The sequence below is a fragment of the Nymphaea colorata genome, chromosome 13, assembly GCF_008831285.2.
Source record: "Nymphaea colorata isolate Beijing-Zhang1983 chromosome 13, ASM883128v2, whole genome shotgun sequence".
Classification (NCBI taxonomy): Eukaryota; Viridiplantae; Streptophyta; class Magnoliopsida; order Nymphaeales; family Nymphaeaceae; genus Nymphaea; species Nymphaea colorata.
Genome location: NC_045150.1, coordinates 5,474,942 through 5,497,198, shown reverse-complemented (window position 1 = coordinate 5,497,198; position 22,257 = coordinate 5,474,942). Strand labels below are relative to the sequence as shown.

The window sequence follows — 22,257 nt, the reverse complement described above, 5'->3', positions numbered from 1 at the left end:
CGATCCAGTTCCTTTTCAAAATACTCGTGAGTCGAGCCCAATCTTTAATTTGGTTTTCGGGTCCACGATCCAACCCGGTGTGACACTTTGCCTCGAGGTCGGCAGGCAGGAACTCTCAAGGGAGAGTTCGAATGGAGAACTCAGGGATATTTACATTTTTAGCCCTATACCAAAACGTGGACCGGGCGGTAGAAGTAAGGGACTCCGACGTCCTTAATGGAAAAGAAAAGGGTAAAGAGCGGGAGCCCTTGAAGGACGGTGCCGAACTCGAACCCCTCGAAAGACTAGCCCCCGCTTTCTCTCTCTAACTTTCTCTCTCTATAAAATGGCAGAGAAACCACCAACCCACCATTTCCCACTGAAACAGCTCGGTGGGGAAGGGAGAAAAACAAAAGCAAAAAAAATAAAGGCAAAGACAAAGACAAAGGAGGGGAGGAGGAGGAAAAGCGAAAGACAGGTGTGGAAAACCGCGTTCGGTGCGGAAACCCGCCCTGGAAACCTCTCTCCGGGAGCGTCAGCAGCCGGAGCGACGACAACGATGCCGCCGGAGACGACGACAACGACGACGGCGACGACGAGGCCGGTGAAGGTGCGGGAGGTGTGGGCGCACAACCTGGATGAGGAGTTCGAGCTGATCCGGGAGGCGGTGGACAGCTTCCCATTCGTCGCGATGGACACAGAGTTCCCCGGCGTCGTCCTCCGCCCCTCCTTGCAGTACCTCCACCACTCCGACTACCTGTACTACACCCTGAGATCCAACGTCGGCGTCCTTAACCTGATCCAGGTCGGGCTGACCCTCTCCGACGAGTGCGGCGTCCTGCCGGACCTCGGCGACCCTTCGGCGTCCTTCATCTGGCAGTTCAACTTCCGGGACTTCGATCCCGCCCGTGACATCTGTGCGCCGGACTCTGTCGCCATCCTCGAGCGCAGCGGCATCGATTTCGCCCGGAACCGCACCGACGGGATCGACTCCGCCAGATTCGCTGAGCTCCTTATGTCGTCCGGTCTCGTCTGCAATGATGCCATCTCTTGGGTGACTTTCCATAGCGCTTACGACTTTGGTTACCTGCTCAAGATCCTGACTTGCCGGTCGCTGCCTGACAACCGCGTTGATTTCCTCAGCTTGCTGAGCATCTTCTTCTGCAAGGTCTACGATCTCAAGCACCTGATGCGGTACGCCGATGGTCTCCACGGCGGGCTCGATCGGCTCGCCGACTCGCTGAACGTTGAGCGCAGGGCAGGAAAGTGCCACCAGGCTGGCTCTGACAGCCTGCTCACATGGGATTCTTTCCTCCGCATGAAGGACAGCATCCTCCGCGGCACAACGGAGAAGTACGCGGGTGTGCTCTATGGACTCGAGGGTGTTGGCTATTGAAAATTATGATCATAAATAATATAAATAAAAAATGAAAAACTGTTTCTTTTTGAGTAGTTGCCTCTTCTTCTTCCTCTTCTACCTGCTGATTAGCCTTATCCTTATCGTCGTATGTTTTTCTGCCTTTCCATATTTTCGCCTTTTCCTTAAATTTTCTTCTTTTACCTTTCTATTTAACGATGCATTGAACAGTTCGCATAGGGAAATGTTTTCTTGGTTTACTGGCCTTTTTTTTTAAAAAATTTCTTATTCCTTGCAACTGCTTCAAATTTGTGCCTCCATAGTCTTATTATGTGAGCTCGATTTAGCATTAAAATTAGATTAGTTCTGGTCAAGTTGGTCTGGGGAAGGGTGAGAGAAGAAGAAGATCAGTCAATAGAACGACCTTCTTAGGTTACAGAAACTCGGCCTTTTTTGGATCTTGTGATGAGGGAAACCGTGGAAATTCATTTCGTGCCAACAATTCGATATATTTCTTGCATAGAGTTCTGACTACATTGGTATAATCTTCCTGCCCACTTGAATGCGTCTCTTATGAATGGTCCTTCTACTTGGCTCTGGAAAATTCTTCCCATAAACAGGGTTCAGTTACACATTTTGCCAGTAGTTGACAGGATTTTCCGATACTTGAGCTCTCCCTGAAGGCCTGAACTCCGAAGTTCAAAATTCCGATGGCTCAATGTTTGTGCCGAGGTGGACGTCTCTCACTCATGAGGCGCACTTTCACCCGCTGATAACTTTAACCCGCTTTTGCTTTTATCCATGATTGTCCATAGCTTGTTATGTCTCCCACTTGGTAGATGGTCTAGGCTGTGATAGGATTGCTAACCCCTTGTTGAATATCATATCTGTACCTGAACCTTTTTGCAGGCTATTCTGTATCAGACTTTGTCTACAGGATGACTCTCTTATCAAGTTAATTGTAGTTTTTCTTCTTCAGTATGGAACCTCTTCCTATCGGTGGCTCGAGAGTGGGGTTCATGAATAGCATAGCCATTCATTCCTCCTGATTGATGAGGTTAATGCCTAGGTAAAGATAGAAGACTAGGTCTTGATGGTTCCAATTGATGGTGATACCATCCAGTGGAGCCTCTGAGTTCCGTGAAGAGCTTGAGCAATTGCCTATTTGGGTTCCGTCATCCTTGCAGCAATGGCAAAATGATTATATCAAATAATAGGCACGTCAACCTGTTGCATATACTTCATCCGGGCAAGGTAAGTTCACAGTGATGCATGCTTCCAGCGACTCAAACAAACAATACTTTGTGGTAAGATAAGTGCCTGCCAACTCTTTTAAGTCTTGGCAGGTTATCTTGTGCGTTGGACAATCTGATTCATTATATTAAATTTTTCTCTTTTTTTCTTTCGTGCTTCCTGCCAAACTGGTTTGTCTACAACCGTAGAAGGTCGTGACTATCGGCCTGTTCAAGAGAAAAGAAGGAAACAGGAATTGAAGTTTAACGATTTCATGTAGAACATAGTTTCTGCTGAACAAGGTTAAATTTCAATTTTTCTTTCACCAGAGTACTTGCAGGCGGTGACTGAGCTAAACCTGGAAGCTGAAACATTGTACATTATACTTAATGGTACTGGACGTCACACTGTACAATCAAATGGTCTGCGTAGGCTCCACCTAGACTTTGCGGGGGCAACTATTTCCTCTTGAGAGCAAGATGTTCGTGCAAGTCTCATTGGAAAGTTTGTGATTAAAGCAGTCCACTGGTTGACGGATTGGTCATCATCTTGATACATGCTTCTAATGTTCATTTGCAAGTTTTGGAATTCATGTAGCAAGAGGTACTGCAACATGGACTCTTTTTTCACTGCTGGTCTTCATTGTGCAAATATTGTGTAAATTTCTGGTAGGGAAAATAACAGAAGAACAAGAGAATTACTGTTCATGTCTAGTCGGATTTTAGATGCAATGACTCTTCATGACATAAGTCGGTGGTGGGCTGCATTGCTCTTACTAACTAGTCAGAAGCCCATTGTTAGTTTCTACATAGATACTTATTTGTTCATACTTCATAGTGATTGGCCTTTTACTCCATACTTCAGAAGATGCGTCACCTTGTGCGATGCTTTTAACTTCTGTACTGAAAATAGTTCACTCTTGGTTTTTTCTGATCTGTTCTAGTGGAGGATATGATAAATGCAGCACTACTTGAGTGAACATTTATTCGAAGTTTTTACCGTTGCTTTTGTTCTTCCAAAAGTACTCTGGAACGACCGTCCAAGTTATTTGGCTTTTGTTCTCATTTTTTGTGTTTGTTGATCCCGATCTCTCTCATTAACTTTGTTCATCCTAAAAATGCCTTCATTTTATTAATGGTCATGTCAAATAAGAAAAATAAATTATCATTGTGGATAGTGGACAAAAGGGACTGATAAACTTTACAGATGCCTTGAAAGAACATCATAAATTTAATACAAAGTGCCTGCATATGCATTAGCCATGGGAAGCCATTTGAGGTAACTGAAGGTCCGTAGCTGTTCTGCACTTTCTTGGTAAGGTTCCGACATGTTTTGACATCCACTCACGTACCTTTAGTTATTATTGTATCTACTAAAACTTCCTTCCATGTTGAACAGATTTACTCAAACAAAAGAAATCAATCCCCATGACAGAAGAATGGTAGTGCCTACTAAAATGAATAGTGGAACCAACTATTCAAACTGCCTCACGAATCCAAATATTTCGACGCTCGACCAAAAAGCCCTGCAATTTACAGTGAGCCCGAAAATTTTGACGAAAGACTCTAGTTATATAATTTAAATTGATGTGAGACATCTGAGAAAAAGTGCTATGAAGTTTCAATTTTTCCATCTGTATATTTATCATTATTGACCTGCCTTTCTTCTAGCGTGACCGTCGACCCCGTCAAAAACGAGAGAGAGGGAGTGCCGGAGTTGCTCCGGCAGCCTCGAACGGCATGGATTTTAAGACTAAAGCCGATTGAATTTAATATGTCCAACCAACAACATTGGAAGGTAAGAAGAAGACGATTGGCGCACCTAAAGTTTGACTGGTTGTATTGTCTTGAATTTAGCTAGTCAAGTAGAGAGAACATGATTTGACATTGTCATTTTTTGGTTCTTAAAATATGAGAAATCACAATTCCATTTTGTGGTTAGGTCAAATTGCATTGTTAGATGAAACCTAACTTTACAAAATCAATTTGGTGGTTATCATTTGAGTTTTTAAATGGTCCTTCTAGAACGGGAAAGTTTTGAGTCATTTGTCTAACACCATAGCACAAGTTCCCACTAGTTGCCATAACTAACTCGTCAATTATATTTTCCAATATGAAACTCTTGCTGTAATAGGAACACTTGAGTCGATTATTGCTCAAGAAACACATTTAAACTCAAAAAATGGTAACTAATTAGTTTACATTTTCTACTAAATCAACTTTAGGATCGCATTCACGTCAATTGAAAATTAGGCATTTTTGGATATAAAATCCTCGATGCAAGTTCTATAGAAAATATAATTTTTTGTATACTTATACAAGAAAGTGAATTATATTTTTCTCCCATTTTTGATGGGGTTGGTGGAACCGAGGGAGTGTATAGCGGAGGTGTCACCTCGAAGCACAGGAAAACAGCCATGGACCCTAAAGAGAAGAGAGGAAGGAGAAAGCTTCGGCTTTCATTTGGGTGGTGGGGTTAGTCTCCTCTTGCTCACCTGTTATTGTGGGTGAATTGTAAGCCTGGGCATCGGGCTCAAGCAGAAAAAAAAACACCATAAATCTGGCCTGGTGCCCAACCCGACCATTAAAACTCGAGCCCGAGCCCAGCCTGATTAAATTAAAAAATATATTTTTAATATAAATAAATATATATATGTAATTAATTGTAATAAAATATTATATATATATACATAAATCAATAAAATATATATTAAAAAAATTATCGGGCTCAATTGAGCTTATCAGGCCCAACCAGGCTGGCTTCATAAATTATCAAGCCGGCCCGGTGCCCTTTTTTTCCAAGCCTGAGTCAAGCCGAGTACCAATTACCCACCAGCGGCCAGGCCCGGTGCCCAGCCTTAGTGAATTGTGTGGTTACCCAATGTGGCAGAACTATAGGTCATACATATTAGCTTAAAAAGAGTAAGCTTCAAAGCAACAAAAAAAGTAGATAACACCATTGGCTTGTCCCGCACTCCCCATATATGTAAATAAAATAAAAGCAAATCGTGTTTTTCAACTTTGTTGTGCTTACCATTTAAGAAGAGTATTAAGCAAGCACGTTCCGTTGGTGCAGGAAGCGCAGTGGATCCAAGGTAGCTGCGAGGTACTCAAAGGTCTCCTTTTTGTTCCTTGTTTTATAAATTGGTTAGTTGGGTTCACCTCTTCACAGGTGTAAAGAACAAGACAACCAAGTTGATGGAATCCTTTGTTTTTCCCTTTCTGGGTGGGGCTGTTCTGCTGAGTGCTTCCCCGATGAATCCCATCTTAGCCAAAGCTGCCGTCTAAAAACATGGAATTCGGTCCCTTCTTCAAAGTCTAAGAAAGCAAGAAGTGGATTCCAAATAAGCCGTTGTCACGTCCCCTAGATTTGATTCCAGGAATGCATGCATGTTCACAAGTTGCCAGAGGCAACGTAAAATCCAATTTTCCACGTAATCTCCATTATGATATCAATCCGCCAGGGGTGTTTATCAGATTTAGTAAGAGAACTCCACGTTGAATCGGTAATTGAGCACTAAATTGATTGAACTTTACTAAATGTGACCAAAAGCTTGTTTTAGAAGCATAAATCGAGGTGGATACAGTAGATTACTGAATGACTTAACAAGTAACTAAAGATTGGCTTATTTCTCGTTTCAACCTCCCAAATACATGCTCTGCGATTGGATATCATTTCATCAGTAACAACTGCGCTTATTGCGATCCCTGAAGCCACATCGGGTCTTCATCAATCGCAACTTTCCTCTTACCAGCATATTTCTCTACCCCTCAAATGAGAACTCCAGCCCCCCTCTCCACCTCCCATGCTCTTAAGGTTCAGGACTGCGTCAGCGCCTACATTGCACATCAACTGGTGCATCGCCTCTCTTCATTGGCACAAAGAGTGTGCGCATCCATGCAAAAACAAGTAACTGCCCACCTACAAGCCACTGACCCAAGCCAGTGCTCTAACACCCATATTCGGATACTGAATCCCACAAACTAGAGGATGATTTCTACCACTGGAAAATATAGGACATTCGTTGCGTGCACTTCTCTACTCGCAGAATGTGACGCAGGAGAAGATGGACAATCACTTTTTAGGGCCCTGACGAAAGCGGCATAAACAATTCTTTGGCTTCTAGCTGCAACGATTGGTTCTCTAGCAACATCGAAAGTTCCAAGAAAGATCCACTTTTCAAACACCAACGCGGAAACAGTAACCAGAACTATTTACAGTTGCAATATATTTAACATTATGTTTCAAGTCATTTTAAATATAAAACCCAAGACAGCAATTCTCCAGCAAGTAACAAAGGCCTACGAGAGAGAAGAAATCAGTGTGAAAAGCCTTTCCGTGTTTGCGGACATGGGCATTTAGATAATGGAACTGTGGCAGATACAGTACCAGCTGTTGCTAGAAGAACGTTCCCTCCGGTGGCTGAACCGATTTCCGGTTGTGTGGAGATGCCATCTCTTTTTTAAGCTGCGTCAGTATGTCCTCCATTGTGTACTGCCGCTGCCAGTTTGCCAACATCCCAAACTTCTTTGGCTCAACCTGCACCCACAAGAAACACATCATTATTCCTCCAAAATTCACATGACAAAATATCATATTCAAACGTCAACAGTTGTAACGATTGATCACGCAAGTTCAACAGGTCTACTAAGGATCAAGTTCTTCAGAATAAACTCCAGCAGTATCAAGCCCAATATAGTGCAGTATTAATGAACACTTTTTTCAAGCCAACTGCACTTTGCCAAGCTGGCCAAACATTGCCAGCCAGACGGCACTATTTCAACAGTGAGAAGACTGCAGGGACAGCTGAAGAGTTGCAGTTTCTTTTGCAATATCACCAGATACATGTTCATATCTGTAGAAGACAGCGCTACAATGCTATTCAGCAGTGAGAAGAATTCCATGTTGCACGGAGGCCATGCAGGTAGCCGTGATTGGTAGCATAGTCCAGCAATGAAGTAGGATAGGACCGTCCAACCATCCTGTACATAATGAATATCTTTTGAGTTACCTGTCTGCTTTTTTAAGTTAATTTTACACTTCCTGTATCCCTCTCCTTTTTTCATAATCTGGTCGTTCTTGTATCCCTCTCCTTTTTTAACAATCTGGTTGGGCTCCGCAAATCCCATATTGCCATCCAAACAAAAAAGGGGACAAGACTAGATGCACAATAAAGATACACAAAACATATAGAGGCTGGAGTAGGGCGCACAACGTATGAATGCTGGACCCCAAACAGCTATTTCCAGAAGGAATCAACTTGAACAGGACTGAGAGAAGGGTTGCTCTATAAAAGATGAGTTTTATCAACACTTGGATCCCGTTATGGATATTAGCAGAGGACGTCAAATTGAACAGATGACTGCAACGTCTAATGAAGGGTTGCTCTAAAGAAGACAAGTTCTAGGAAGACACTGCAGTGTCCAACTGAGAAGATTGGTGGGGAAGATCCTCCTCTCTACTAGACCAGCTTTTTAGATCCCATCCACTCCTCACTCCTTGCAGTTTCAGATCTCTCTCTCTCTCTCTCTCTCTCTCTCTCTATATATATATATATATATATATATATATATATATATATATATGTATGTATGTATGTATGTATGTATGTATGTATGTATGTATGTATGTAAAGTTGTAAACAGGTAGCACCTAGACCTCATGTATCAGACAGTTGAGGTTAAATTGCAAATATAAAAGTCAGGTGGTTTCTTCAAGAGCTCGAAATACCCCTCAAAAGAGACAAAAGTTTTATTTACGTTAACATATATCTGTCCCTCTTTCTCTCTCCTCTCATATATTGGAAATAGACTCATAATAGCATGTATGTGCAGATATCAGCATCATCATTTGGAGTTGTCTTGATCTGCAGTACGACATTTATATCAAACAAATATAATGTAAGATGCCAAAAACACCCTCAGAAATGACACTGTAGAGCTTTCATTCTCAACCCAGATTAAGGCACAACCTATAGTAATATCGTTATTAAATGTTCAGCTTTCATGATCTATATGTTCTAGTCTTTAGAAGTGTCACCAATTAAAAAGGAAATGACAAAACAACGAATAGGTAAAAACAAGACCATCTACATTAGGAAACAGGATCTACACGAACTTTTAAGTGGATTAGATCAATTGAGTGGTGGATTGCACACCTATCTAGCTAGATATCTTTAGGAAGGGAAGGGAACAAGGAGTGAACTGCTGGATCGAATATTGTGATTTCCTAGGGCACAAAGGATATATATATATATATATATATATATATATATATATATATATATATATATATAGTATGTAATCCAAATTAGATATGGCTCTTTTTAATTGTCAGTTTAATTAGTTTTATCAAAACATGAACCAACAGAAAGAAGCACAGATGGTACTCTTACCACTCCAGTCTCATGATTCACGCATGTCAAATTAATTCGTGAGTAGAACCTGACACTTGGGGGCTTTTCTGGGTAGTCCTTGTCACAAAATAGTTTCAATTGATAGATACGTCCCTCATGTACAGACTGCAAACGGAAAAAGTAAACTGGTAAATAACTTCTAAACACTAAGACAAATTCTTAAAGAAACAAATAGAAACAACTACCAGAAGAAGCATCCTTTCATTTACAATAAATGGCATAAAAGGACTTCACCGAAAAATAGTCTTACACTTGCAAAAAATGATGAAAATTTGAAGGCAGCATTTTATGAATGCAGAGAACCAACATGAATAACCTACAAAAAATGGAACTTGTTTTACCTTGCACTTTTAACATTTTTCATTATTTTTCAGTAATTTACTCTCTGGATGTGATGTTTACAATCAAAACATTATGAATCTAAAAGAACATGATATTTTTTAAAGGTGTAGATAAGATTTTAAACCAACAGTCTGAACCCTTTTAGCTTCTAAAGCTCGTCTTTCATGTCCATAAAAGCATGATTTTATGTTGGATTATATGTTCATAAACATGCAAAGTGCAAACACATCTGCATAATCATTTTTTCAAGAAGACCCTTAAAAAGGAAAGGTGCACTAAAACCAGTCCTAAATCATCCACTGGCAAGAAGGTTCCCATGCACCCTAGATATTATGTGACCAAGATATCATTCTAGTGGCTATAATTATGTTCAAGAACTTCTAGAGGTCGTTGCAAAGAGCAAGAGGGCTGTAGTTGGAGACAAAATTGCCACCCCGTGTCTTCAGGATGAGAACCAGAAATGATGTGCTTTCTTCACCAACTTGAAAGAAGCTCTTAACTGCAACACCTTTTTCACTTTTAATGTTTTTTCCAGTGATATTGCCAGAAGCTTACAGGAAAACCATCCAATCTTGATTTTGGAGGTACTTCAAACATCTGAGGTTAACACAGCATGCCTCACATCCTCATCCATGACCTGCCTAAGTGACAAAGCATTATCCTGGTCCTTGACATAAAGACCGGCAAGCTCCTTGGGAGCATCCCTGTCTAATTATCAGCCAAGAGAAGGTCTTTGAAATAGTTTCCACAAAGCTGGTGAATTCTCTCAGGCCAGACCTGGTTTCCCTTTGTAGAGTGATAGAAAAAATGTTTTTTCTTGATCTTATACTTTTGGGTTTTAACCAAGCTGTGAAAGAAATTGGTGTTCCAGTCTCATTGTTCAATTCACACCACTAATACAAGTAATTTGCCTTTGTAGCGCTTTTCTTTGTCCCAGAAAATTATCAAGGTCAAGCCACAAAACTTGCTTCTCATCAGCCACACAGTAGCCCCCAGTGTCAATTCGCCATTACATTCATTCAATTTACCCTGCAGACTTGGATCCTGTTTGGGATGTCACCAACACAGTTCATGTTCCACTTAGCCAGGTTTCAGCAGGTAGCTTCAAGAACTGACATCGTCCAAATCACGGGATGCCATGAATAGGGATGTTCCATCTGCCCTTCATAGTTTGAAACTTTGAATACATAATTGTTTGACCAACCAACGCTTGAAGTATTTGAAGGCATAGCAGCCGAGAAAGAAGCTGGTCTTATGATCTTATCATTTGAGTAAAAAGCCAGCACATTGAGGCCAGAGGTTGTCCTTGTCTTAACCTTGAGGCTTGTGCTACCATTGAAGATTTTTCTAATTGTTGAAAATGTCAAACCAGTCCAAACAGCATAGAATGGTCTCTTCACCTTTGCAATTATTAAACGATGTGAAGGTTTGTTCCTCACCATAAATAATCTAAATGCCACTCCTAATAACAAAGTTCTCAATTTCTGTTCGCACTTTTAAGCTAGGAGCATGTCCTCTTTTACCATGTTGTCCAAGCATGGAACTGTAACACAAATAACAAAGTCGGGGAAGCCCAGAACCAGTTGATGTTAGTGACCCTAGCTATGAGCTTGGATGGATCCATCGGATCCATCCAACTACAACATGGGATCTGCCTTCCTAAAGATGACCATTGACTACTGGGTTCCATATGATAGCCAGGAAACCAAAGTTTTAGCATCTGAAAGTTCAGGGAAGCTGACATGGAATTAAATATGAAAAGACACTGAAGATTCAGTTGACGTAAGTGGATAGACATGTCGCTCTAGCAGCATCTTGACCCCCTGATGTTTCAACACCTAGCTGCCTTTCTTGTCTAGGTTGTGGGGGATAACCAACTGGTTATTATCCTCATAGCAGTCGTCACATTTCCCGTCCAGTTCTCAACAAAGAAAAGGGAGTGGTATGTTCTGTTTACTAGTTGTCTAGTTCCCTCCACAACAAACCTTCTATCCCTGTAATTGCTGATATCACTAAAATCCTGTTGTTTCCACCCAGGAATTCCGGTGGACCTGCCTTGTTCGCCTTCCCTTGTTCACGTCTACCAGCCCAAGCTATTCCTCCCAGATATTGTTCCTCAAAGGTAAATGGGCAAAAATGTAGAAACTCAGATTTCCTACTATACCACGCAACCAGCATCCTAGATATCATTGAATTATTGATATAGGAGGCATTTTCCCCTCAAGAAAGTTAGAAAATTAAAATTTCATAAAACAATAATCAATAACAATAAGGCATTCCCAAGGAAATTTTATAGAAAATTTTGATTTTCATCATTAATTTCTCATGCTATATAAAAGCCATTGACTTTTTACGACTCAAAAAACACAAAGAAGCCGAAAATGGATAACTTAAATATGTGTTGCTATATTATATATATATATATATATATATATCGCACATATCACATCTTTTTCAAAAACACCCAATATTTACGTTATCACGCTCTCTTTGGATCATTTACGTTATTTTTGCTTTAAAGTTTAAAAGTTAAGTTAAATTATTACCTTCATTTCTATCATTGCTGATAATTTTCATCATTTCAACTAGTTAATTTTTTATGTTTTCTTATTAGTTTCCCATTCATTTTATTTTTACCTAATTCTTAGGAATTTTTTATCTTTTAGAAAAGTCGCCCAAAAATTTCCCAAAATTTCCTAAAAAACAACTTTGCCAAAAAAAGTAACCAACAAAAACCTAGCCGTTAAAAAACCAAGAGTTATGTTAGTGACAATGATATACATACCCACACACACACACACACATATATGCTATCAAATTTCATTATATTACACACAAAGATCTGCATATAGAAATACTAGTAACATGATTGTAGTAAGCATATTATTAAAATCCTTGCATTTTATATACCAATATACGTTGTTATGCATACTATATATAATACATCAATCTTGCATTGAACTAAGAACACTATTCTTCACATATGTAAGTATACTTCACGTAAAAAATGTTGTCAAAACTAGCTTGAGCCACATAGTTGTCCCCATGAGGCACGAGGTCAATCCAATCCAAGTCGAGCCCTGAATCATTCAGTCTTGGTGTACAGACAGTGTCATCTATCCTCCTTTTGTATGTTCTTTAAGTATTTGACAAATCAATATAATAAATATTTCTTACATGCTTTTACATATGGCTAGCCACATTCCTGATCACCAACAAATGTTTATTTTCTCTATCCCACTAAGGCTAGAGTCATTAAAATGCTCCAGGTCACTGCAACAACTTGAGATTAATCAAACCAGAAAATTGGGATCAAGATTCTCTCCTTATAATAAATGCTAAAAAAAAAAACAATCTAGAAATTGGCAATGTGCACGAAAAAGAATAGCCATGACAAGCATAAGTTTATCATCCATTTTGGAAATGATATCACCAACAACACTCGAAGTAAAATAGACGAGATATTATCCCCAAAATCTCATAGGCATTTCCTGAAACTGTTTAGCCAGTTGCTTAAGCAATGGGAAAGGAAAATCCCCTTACATTGTGGGGACCAATTATGGTACCCGTCCAGGACCGCATGTAAATGTCATCTCCATCATCCATTCCGTAGCTAACTGTTCTATCACCAATGCCTTTTTCTCCACGCTCCAACTCCTCCAGCAATCTGAAATTTCGAGGTACTGCACAACAGATGAAAAAAAAATTAAAAATCATAACTGTTGACCATGATATATATACATTTGCTCGATGTAATGCATCAAGCTGCGTGTGTGAGAGACTGGAGCATCTGGACAGCCAGAGAAACCCACGTCCTGTATACACACACACACACACACCCAAACACACACACACACACACACACACACACACACATATATATATATATATATATATATATATACACACCATGGATTTCACTGTCCAATACTATCAGCCATCCAGCCTTCTTCCAGCCGGTTTTTTGAAACTCAACCATCTGAATGGCGCAAAACGTCCAAATTTATTTGCATAAAAAATCATGAAAATGAGTGTATAAATCAAATTTTACAAGGGATCAAAAGCGATGCTTCATATTTTTCAAGAGATAAGGGGGACCATAAAATCACACCTGCATGTCAGGTTTCTACAAATCCTTTCTGTTTCAGGCTCATAAACTTAGACAATCCTACCTCATCTATGAGGACAGATTTTTGAAAAAATCAGAGATGGGTAAAATTGCTCCTTACAACCAGCACAAGTAGCACATGCCAGATGGCCCCATGGACACACTTCCAAATTAGACGACCAACATTCACAAATTCTATACACAAACGCAGGATCAGTTCAGAAAGCAATTAATGATACTGAAAAATGAAAGTAAAGCAATTACTTATGTGCATCACAGGTTTCCATGCAAGAGCCACTGTTTTGGAGCTAAATAACCAATTTAGTAACCTTCAGAGGAACCAATTATAAATGTAAACAATGAAAGGATGCACCATCATGGTTTAGTCTTATGTCTGCAAAATGACAAGGTCATTTCGCTGATTTTAATATGCTCATCATTTATCTAAGAAGCTATTAGCATGAAGCAAGATGGGTTCCTTGACTGATGATGGCAGTATCAGTATGCAGTTCATATGTAATCCTGCTTTTGTTCTACTGGGACCAAGTAGAAAGCATTCATGCAAAGATGAACAACCCATCAACCCTTTAATTTGTTTTGAGAACATCATATGAACAAGATAGCAGGCCCTCAATCACGTTTCCTATGTCACACGGACTCTTCAAAAAAGAGGCCGCACCCGTGTCGACACGCGCTGGTGCTGGTACTGGTGCAGCTCCGACACGCACCCCAACCGTGTCCCTTCTTATGCAAGTTCAAAATACTTTCCATTATTTTTTTTCTTCTCCCTGTCCCTTTCTAATTCTTTCTTTATGTATAGTAATAAAAGTAAAAAGGAAGGACAGACTAAGCTAAGAAACAAGCTAAAAATATATATATTATGAATACATACATTTATATATAAAAAATAAATATATTATATATATATACACCCGCGCCGCACACTCGCACTTCAATTTTTTGGGATATGTCTCACCAGCACCCTCGCACCCAAATGTCTCCTTCCTTTCTCTACTTCTTCTTCCACCACTTTCTTCATCTGTCCATTTATATACTGTTACCCTCTACATAGTCTGTTATTGTTATATATCCTTCCTTGCTGTTGTATATACTGTCAAAACTTGTCAGGTATACATTTTGTTGTTATTACATTGTTACTTATACCTGTTATAACTACATCTTGTCACACATTCTCTTCTCTGTTTTTAACAGCAAACTTTTCTAGGGTATCTAGGTCACATGGGTGGGGATACAGTGCAATTTTAAAAAGAAGAGAGTGATTACATCATTTTCTATATATCTCCGGGGTCAATTCCATCGTTTATAATAAAAAAGAAGAGAGAGAAGGGATTTTTCAATCCATAGAAAATCGATCTTATCCTCTTTTTTTGCATTCCTTTTTTGTGTTTTTCCTCTTTTCTCTTCCTTGTTTGCCCGTTCCCCCATATAATTAGATGTTTCTATTTTTGGGCTTTTCTCCTCTATTCAATTCTTAAAACTGAGGTTCATCATCCTTGAGATATCAAAAGAAAACAAAAGGTACTTTGTCTACTCTGTTAAAAAAAGAGGGGGAAGGGGGTTGGGGGAGAATGAGAAAACACACACACATGTATATATATATATATGAAATATATATATATATATATATATGTGTGTGTGTGTGTGTGTGTGTGTGTATATATATATATTAATGCTCAGCTGCACGTTATTTATAGGCATATCATATGTTTTGACTCTCCAATATTCTGTATTTCATTTTTTTTCTTATATATTCATTTGGCCTGCCTAGGCTTCGCCTTAGTCCTTTTCAAAGGCCCTCTTTCTAGGCACCACCTTGTGCTTTTCTTGGCAAGGTTTTCTTGGATATCAATTGCAAAGTTTGTTTTCCTCAAGAAAATTTTGGGAAAGCAAAGTTACAGAGAACAAAATTAAGTATGAGTCTTCTACTAATTTTCTTCCAAAACATTGACAAAATTTAAATAGCTATTAAAATGGCAAAAAGTGTTTCAAACATACAGAAAATGAGTTTCTGAAAATATCACGAAAAATATAGTGGTATTTTCATTTTGACAGTATTTTCAAAATATCACAGTAGATTCTTGATTTTTGTTTCACTTGTTTTTTGTGTTTTTATCAAAATAGAGAAAATACTTTTGAAGTTGATTTTTTTTTTATTAAATAGCTCATAAGGTATCGAGACATTGCCAACTCAAACTTCTAGTTTGCAATTTATGGACCTAACAACAATAGTAACATTTTAATTATAGCATTCTACAAATCCATAACCCAGTGTTAAGTCATGCAGGGTCTTCATGCAAAGTGACACCTCACCAAGGCTTGATTTTAAAATCATATTCTCAAGCATATCATACCTTCAGCTATTCTTTTGTCATGTATTAATCTAAAGCTGTTTCACATGGAGAACTTAAGTTAGAATGCACATCTTGTGTCCGCACCAGAAGACACACATATGCACACCACGAAAACAACTGAATTGGCAAAACAGGCATAAACAAGCCAGGGTGTGATCAACTATTCCCACAAACCTCAAAATCCAAAAGGAACGTAGAAAGGCAAGGCAAATTCCAAATTTGTTCTAGCCTATGCGTCCTCCACGGAAGTATCATTGCATTTTCCTTAAAGTTAACTACAACATAATCCTATGCTTCATGGACCAAAAGCCTATCAGGTAAGAAAGTAAGGTATATAAAGGATTACTGGATTCCTCTGGCCGGGTTTGGCTGGAGGAATCCCCCATCTTCATCCAGCCCCTCACAGCAAATGGCTGAGGAGAAATGCTAAGAGGGGCCCGGTTTACCCAAACCGGCCGAATTTTTGAATTGCAAGTCTTTCTCATCACGAGACTCTGTGTTCATAAGTATACTGATATACATGATATGCTGTTGGTTTAAATCATGAATTACATCGATACAAGACTATTATGGTGGGTCCAAGACCCAACTATAGTGCTCCAATGTGTGCATTGGGGCACGTGCATGAAAGGAGACCAGATGAAAAGCATTCAGGCGGGCTTGATGGGAGGGGAACCCTCCTGGCTGGAGGGATCCACCTTCTCTCTCTCTCTCTCTCTCTCTCTATATATATATATATATATATATATATATATATATATATATATATGCACTTGTAATAAGAAAACCAAATTCCAGCATGTTAATTCTATTTTTATGTGTGCTACATAGAGTAAATATGCAACAAATAAGCAATAAAAACGTTCGCAGAAACCATGCAAGAAACAAGCACGTCGTGCGATCGGTGTAATGCAAATGACAAAAGGAATATTACTTAAAACATGGGTGTTAATTCTTTTTTTATATGCATAAACGTGAAATATGTTCAGGCCATGATAAAGGATGTCAATGTCGTTTAGAAACATGTAGGATCCAGTTTTAACTTTCAAAGTACGCACATGGTCGTCATCTCCCTCAATGGCCACTCTCCAGATATGCAGATTCCCACGTTTTCAAGATAAGGTTTTTTTATCTTTTACGCCACTAGCAGATTATGAAATTCCACTAACATCGATTCGCCTGTCTCGTTCACTGCACCTTTCTTTATCTGGTACCACCTGTCCATATTCCTCAAAAGGATAGAGTTCTGCGATTCCGCCTTTCCACGTTCAGACTAACTTCCATTTCCCTATACAAAGTTCCAAGAAAATTGAAATTCTTTCCATCAAATAAGTAGTTTTTCTAGGATTAATTTCGACAGCACCTCACTTTAAAGCAGAAAATAAAACAAATAAAAAAGAAAGAAAAAAAAAAGAAACCTAAAAGCAACCCCAACATATTGTTTGGTTTCAGTAGTTGAACAAACCTTTCCTCAGGGAAAAATATTTGTGGAATTCTACCCAGTTAGAAGCGCTTAACAGTAACAGTCTGCTGACCCAATTGCGTGAATCCGACTCTCTTAGCGAAGATTAATCAATTCTGTGACCTGATTGCTATGAAGGATGAATTGGAGAAGAGAAAACATGTATCACAAAATTTTTCCAACTACAGAAACCAAAAAGTGTAGGCATGAATAACAAGGCAATCTCCTGCCAGTGTCGGAACAACTTGGGGCCGAATAGAAAAATGAAGAAAGCAAGGGTGCACGAAGAACACTCAATCAACTCGAGAAGAACTCGAAAATCATCACATGAAGCGGTCTTAAACAACTCGCTAAAACCACGAACCAATTCTTGAAACAGAAGAAAAGGACCACCCATCTCAGAAGACGCACACTTCTCCCACAAAATCGTGAGTAACGCACATACCCACAACGCTAGATCCTCCAGACCCAATCGTCATGAGCGCTGCTCTTTCTTTCCCTTCGTTCCCTTCTTTGAAAGAAAAGAAAAATCCCGTGGAACACCGAGGTGGATATATGAGACGGACGATGGAGGAGGGGATTCTCGTTAAAGAATGGGACCAATCACTTTAGATGCCAAGCCCTCCTGCGAAAAGCAAAACGAGAAAAATGCATCGAGGGTCCAGCTTTGGCAAGAATAAAGCAAACTCCAGAGGCAGGCGGGCTTCGCTTTTCGCGGGATATAAAGATTTGCGTCTATCCGGAGGGTACGAGACGGACCAAGTTCGAAAATGAAATTCTTTAGAAAGTTCGAAACTTTTTAAAGGGATTTTTGTTTAAAATTAAATTAAAGAGGTGGTCTGGTTTTTATACATGGAAGCTGGTTGGTTATATGCAGCACAAAAAAAAAATTAAAATACCATTGACCAGCAGTAAAAAAATGGGAGTCATTTTATAAAGATAAAAAAAATATTTAAAAGGTTAAAAGATTTCCTTTCTAAAAATCTCTATAATAATACCTTAACTTCTACGTAATTTTTTGTCATATTTGTTGGTTGCACAGAATGGTATACTCACTACTCAACTCTAAGTCACTCGGCTCTGTATCAACAAAAATATGTCATAGAGATTCTAGGCTCCGTTTGATGATCGGAAAGAATTTAACCTGGTAAATTTACCATAAAAAAAATACTGGAAAAAAAATACAGGATGAAATTTTTTCCTTTTTCAATCGAAAGCTTTGTTTGATGACAGGGTAGCTTTTTGCATGGTAGAATTAACCTTGTTTGATACAAAGTAGTTTTTTGCATAGTAAAATTAACCATGTTTGATGCATGAGAGACTTTTTTTAAAACCATTAGTAGTTATTGATTTTTTTCACGTGGAAACAAATTGAAAGATGATTTTTGAAAACAACAAACAAAGCATCCGGTGCCTAAAAAATTGAAGCTACAAAAACAAGTAACATGATTTCATACCATCCACAAATAATTACAGAAGAAGCAGCCAAGAGGGAAGAACAGAAATTTCTTGTTGAAGATGGTGTCTGAAGGCTTGCGTGTGAAGAAAGAGAGAGCGAGAAAGGAAAGGAACGACAGAGCGAGAGACCAAGAGAGGAGAGGAACGAGAGAGTGAGAGAAGAGAGGAAGCAGAGAGCGAGAGAGGAGAGGCTTTGTGAGAGAGGAGAGGAAAGAGAGACAGAGAGAGGAGAGGGGAAGAGGCGACGGAGGGGAAAGAGGAGAGAAAACGAGATTTGTTTAAATCTGTGTTAAAAAGTCCGAGCTTTGAGGTCGGACTTTTTTGTGGGTGAATTTTACTGTCATCGTACACATTTTGCGGGTGAAGTTTTCCGGCGTTTGATGCACACACCACTCACCGGGTAAATTTCCCCTCGCCGTATGTTTTTCACCCGATGCACAGGATTTTTTCTGTGCATCAAACGAGGCCTAAAGAAAGTGGATATGTATGATTGCAAACCAATCTCGACAGATCTCCTCCACATGTAAGGCCCAACTTTTTTCATTTTTCTTTATTTATTGCAAAAAACTTTAATATGGGTATAAGCTATAAATGGTACATTTAAATAACAGGTAAGTCTAGTTGAAAGTGTCAACTATGTCATAAAGAATTGCAGTTCTTGTAAAATAAAGGGGTTAATTAATATACACATGGCTGGAGGTAGTAACTGAATTTGTTAGATGAGAAATCAAGGAAGATTGAGGGCAGCTGAGAAGCCATTCTTAGAAAATTCATAAGGAGGTATTGCTGGCCATGTATTGGCCCTATTTAACTCTATACTGCAGCATTTTAGTTTCCCATTTGCTAAAGCCATAGAAGAAAGGTCCCAACAACTAGAAATTGGGAAAGAGTGGGAGCTATTTCTTGTTTTCCTGTATCTTGGGGCCAAGATCAAGAGCTAAGAGGGACTGGTTTACATGCCTGTCATCCGCGTCTTGGAGGATCAAAGGAGCTGGGAAGCTGCTGGTCGGAACAAGGGGCTGCACAGTTAGAGTGACCCTGGGAATCCTGCTGGATTGCCATGGAGTGACAGCACTGCAAGTACATTGAATTGACTGCACCTTTGAGCAATAAGGTATGAGAATATTCAGACATGTATGCAGCATGTAGTTCATGTATGTTATGCTTATGGTAATATAGATGTGTAAATGTAAATATGTAATATGTATACGAGTAAGTAGAGTAAGAAGTAGGTTGTTAGCTTGAAATTGCTAATATGCATTACATTAAAATGAAAGGTTGAACATGATTATAGAATTGCTCTTGCAATTTATAATATAATCAGATTTATTAAGGAAGCATGTTGCATGATCAGCCTTATGACATATGGTAAATGAAAGGGCGATTTGACATGATGATACCTCAATTTCAGAAGTGCATAAACTGATATTTCTATAGCCTATGTTGCTTAAAAATAAACTTAGCAGGGAAAATTCATGTTCTATATATATATATATATATATATATATATATATATATATATATATATATATATATATATATATATATATATATATATATATATATATATATATATATATATATATATATATATTGGTACGCATGTGTGTGTATAAATATACAGTATATACTTATATATAGTCATACATAGCTATGTATTCATATAGTGGGATGTGTGTTTCGGTAGCTGGACTAAATATAAACATTCCTGCATGTTGAAATGATATGGGTGGCAAGTTCCTTCATGAATGGGCCTGGTGATAATAGGAAAACTGGAGAAGTATATATGTGTAAATTAGTATGAGCAAGATAGTTCAAAACTATTTCTAGTATGTTTCTGTCCTATCCTTCTAAAGAACTCATACATTATGTTAATGTATAAATCATAACAGAACACACAGAAAAAAAAAAAGAGTGATAGTCTTGCATTTACATTACACTAAACCTGTGCAAAGCATGATACAGTTGATAGAAGGCCTACATAGCAGGGGGCTGCTTCGCACTCTATGAATATCACTCAGTTTGTAGTTATTAATACTAGACATGTAGGGAAATATTTTATCATAATAGAAGCATGCAGTTCTTACACTTTCATATGTTTATATCATAACACATAACAGAACTCAATCTGATTTGGGTGATGGGTTTCTGAAATAGTCGTTTGTCTTCTGTTAACATGCTAGGCAAGAGTGAGTATCTTCACAGAATTAGGAAAGTTGGAAAATAAGATCATTTGGTGAATCTGCAGATCTAATTAAAGGATAGAATAATTCCCAGGTTACCTATGAATTAACCATGAAAAAAATAAAGGAAACAAATCCAAAGAGCTAGAATATCCCTTTTGATTAAGGTTAGCTTATGAATGTTATAAATGAATCATCATTTTGCTTATTACAGAAATTCATTCAATGAGCAAAGGTAACAAGAAATAGGGAACTCAGAAGTAGGATCTGAACCAGAAATTTACAGGACAAAAAATGAGAATAAAGCAAATTGAAACTTATTGAAGTCTTCAATTAAACATCTTAATATTGGGTTGAGATTCCTGGCTGAAACCACCAAATTCCAGAATATAGAAGCTATTATTGTAGGGTGTAATAGGACTGCCTCATGGGCCTAGGACTGAGACTAATAATAAACATAGAAACATAGATTAACCCTCATGTGCTTAAATGCAAATAGTCATGTACTTTAGTATAAACAGATTGTCAAGGGGATGGTTAAGCATAAAGCCATAGTGTGGTTCAACCATAAACATAGATATGGATAAATAGATATATATGCATATATATATATAAACGAGGATACATATATATATCATCACAAGATCTCATGTCAATGTCATCTGGAAGTCTATATTTATATGTGTCACGACCCTGCCCTTATGAATGCATTTGCATAGGTTTATATATATATAACATTTATGTGTGCCACCCTTATGAATGCATTTGCGTAGGTTTATATATATATATATATATATATATATATAAACCTACGCAAATGCATTCATAAGGGCGGGGTCGTGACACATATAAATATAGACTTCTAGATGACATTGACATGGGATCTTGTTATGATTTGTCATTTCCCTTATGCTGATGCGCTTTTTAGGCAAGTAGTAGATTAGACTGATTGTGCATTGGGATTTGTGGCCAAGTTGTGCTTTATTTTAAACTCTAAAACGTGATTCATAATTTCATAAATAATTATATTGAGGAAAGCATCAATTTTGCTTCAACAATGACATGTGAAGTGCGAGCGGGTCTAGGGTTGGTTTTATCCCAAGAGGTAGTGGCATAACACGAGATCATGGTGGTTGCACGCTCCTCCATCTGCATTGAATGGCCCATAGGGTATTGGGCAGCACAAGAGCCGGGGATTTTTTTATACTTTTGGTTGGAGAGCGAGACATCTCTTGGTCCCTCAACCCGGGTGCCTAGAGGGGCCGGTCCACCACTACAGGTAATGCCAGTGGTTGGACCCTGCTGCTATAACGCGATTTGGGATATCTCAAGAGACTTCACTACAGGT

The 22,257-nt window shown here is 38.7% G+C and overlaps 2 protein-coding genes across 4 annotated transcripts; one reads left to right on the top strand and one right to left on the bottom strand.

Moving 5' to 3' along the window:
* The first annotated feature begins 346 nt into the window (after nucleotides 1-346).
* Nucleotides 347-1,431, top strand: LOC116267008 (probable CCR4-associated factor 1 homolog 11). The gene has a single exon (XM_031648552.2). It carries the CDS (start codon nucleotides 539-541, stop codon nucleotides 1,373-1,375), a length of 837 nt encoding a protein of 278 aa, XP_031504412.1. The 5' UTR covers nucleotides 347-538; the 3' UTR covers nucleotides 1,376-1,431.
* A 5,332-nt stretch (nucleotides 1,432-6,763) lies between these two features.
* LOC116266967 (ubiquitin-conjugating enzyme E2 variant 1C-like) lies at nucleotides 6,764-17,974 on the bottom strand. 3 transcript variants are annotated; one of them, XM_031648515.2, is made up of 5 exons: nucleotides 13,236-13,305; nucleotides 12,870-13,009; nucleotides 8,964-9,089; nucleotides 6,959-7,108; nucleotides 6,764-6,870 (listed from the first exon to the last, which is right to left on the bottom strand). In XM_031648515.2, exons 1-4 carry the CDS (start codon nucleotides 13,303-13,305, stop codon nucleotides 6,968-6,970), a joined length of 477 nt encoding a protein of 158 aa, XP_031504375.2. In that variant the 3' UTR covers nucleotides 6,764-6,870; nucleotides 6,959-6,967. The 3 variants fall into 3 exon arrangements, with proteins under 3 accessions (XP_031504375.2, XP_031504377.1, XP_049937142.1); XM_031648517.2 differs by lacking the exon at nucleotides 13,236-13,305 and adding an exon at nucleotides 17,714-17,974 and having other exon boundaries at nucleotides 6,764-7,108; XM_050081185.1 differs by having other exon boundaries at nucleotides 6,764-7,108.
* Nucleotides 17,975-22,257: the final 4,283 nt, after the last annotated feature.

Bases quoted from the DNA above. Each gene is read 5' to 3' on its own strand.
- LOC116267008 (XM_031648552.2), top strand. From the start codon at position 539: ATGCCGCCGGAGACGACGACAACGACGACGGCGACGACGAGGCCGGTG.
- LOC116266967 (XM_050081185.1), bottom strand. From the start codon at position 13,305: ATGGTTGAGTTTCAAAAAACCGGCTGGAAGAAGGCTGGATGGCTGATA. The intron at 9,090-12,869 runs GTAAGGGGATTT...TTCCGTTTGCAG, and splicing joins CCATAATTGGTCCCCACAAT to TCTGTACATGAGGGACGTAT. The intron at 7,109-8,963 runs GTAAGAGTACCA...TTGTGGGTGCAG, and splicing joins TGAATCATGAGACTGGAGTG to GTTGAGCCAAAGAAGTTTGG.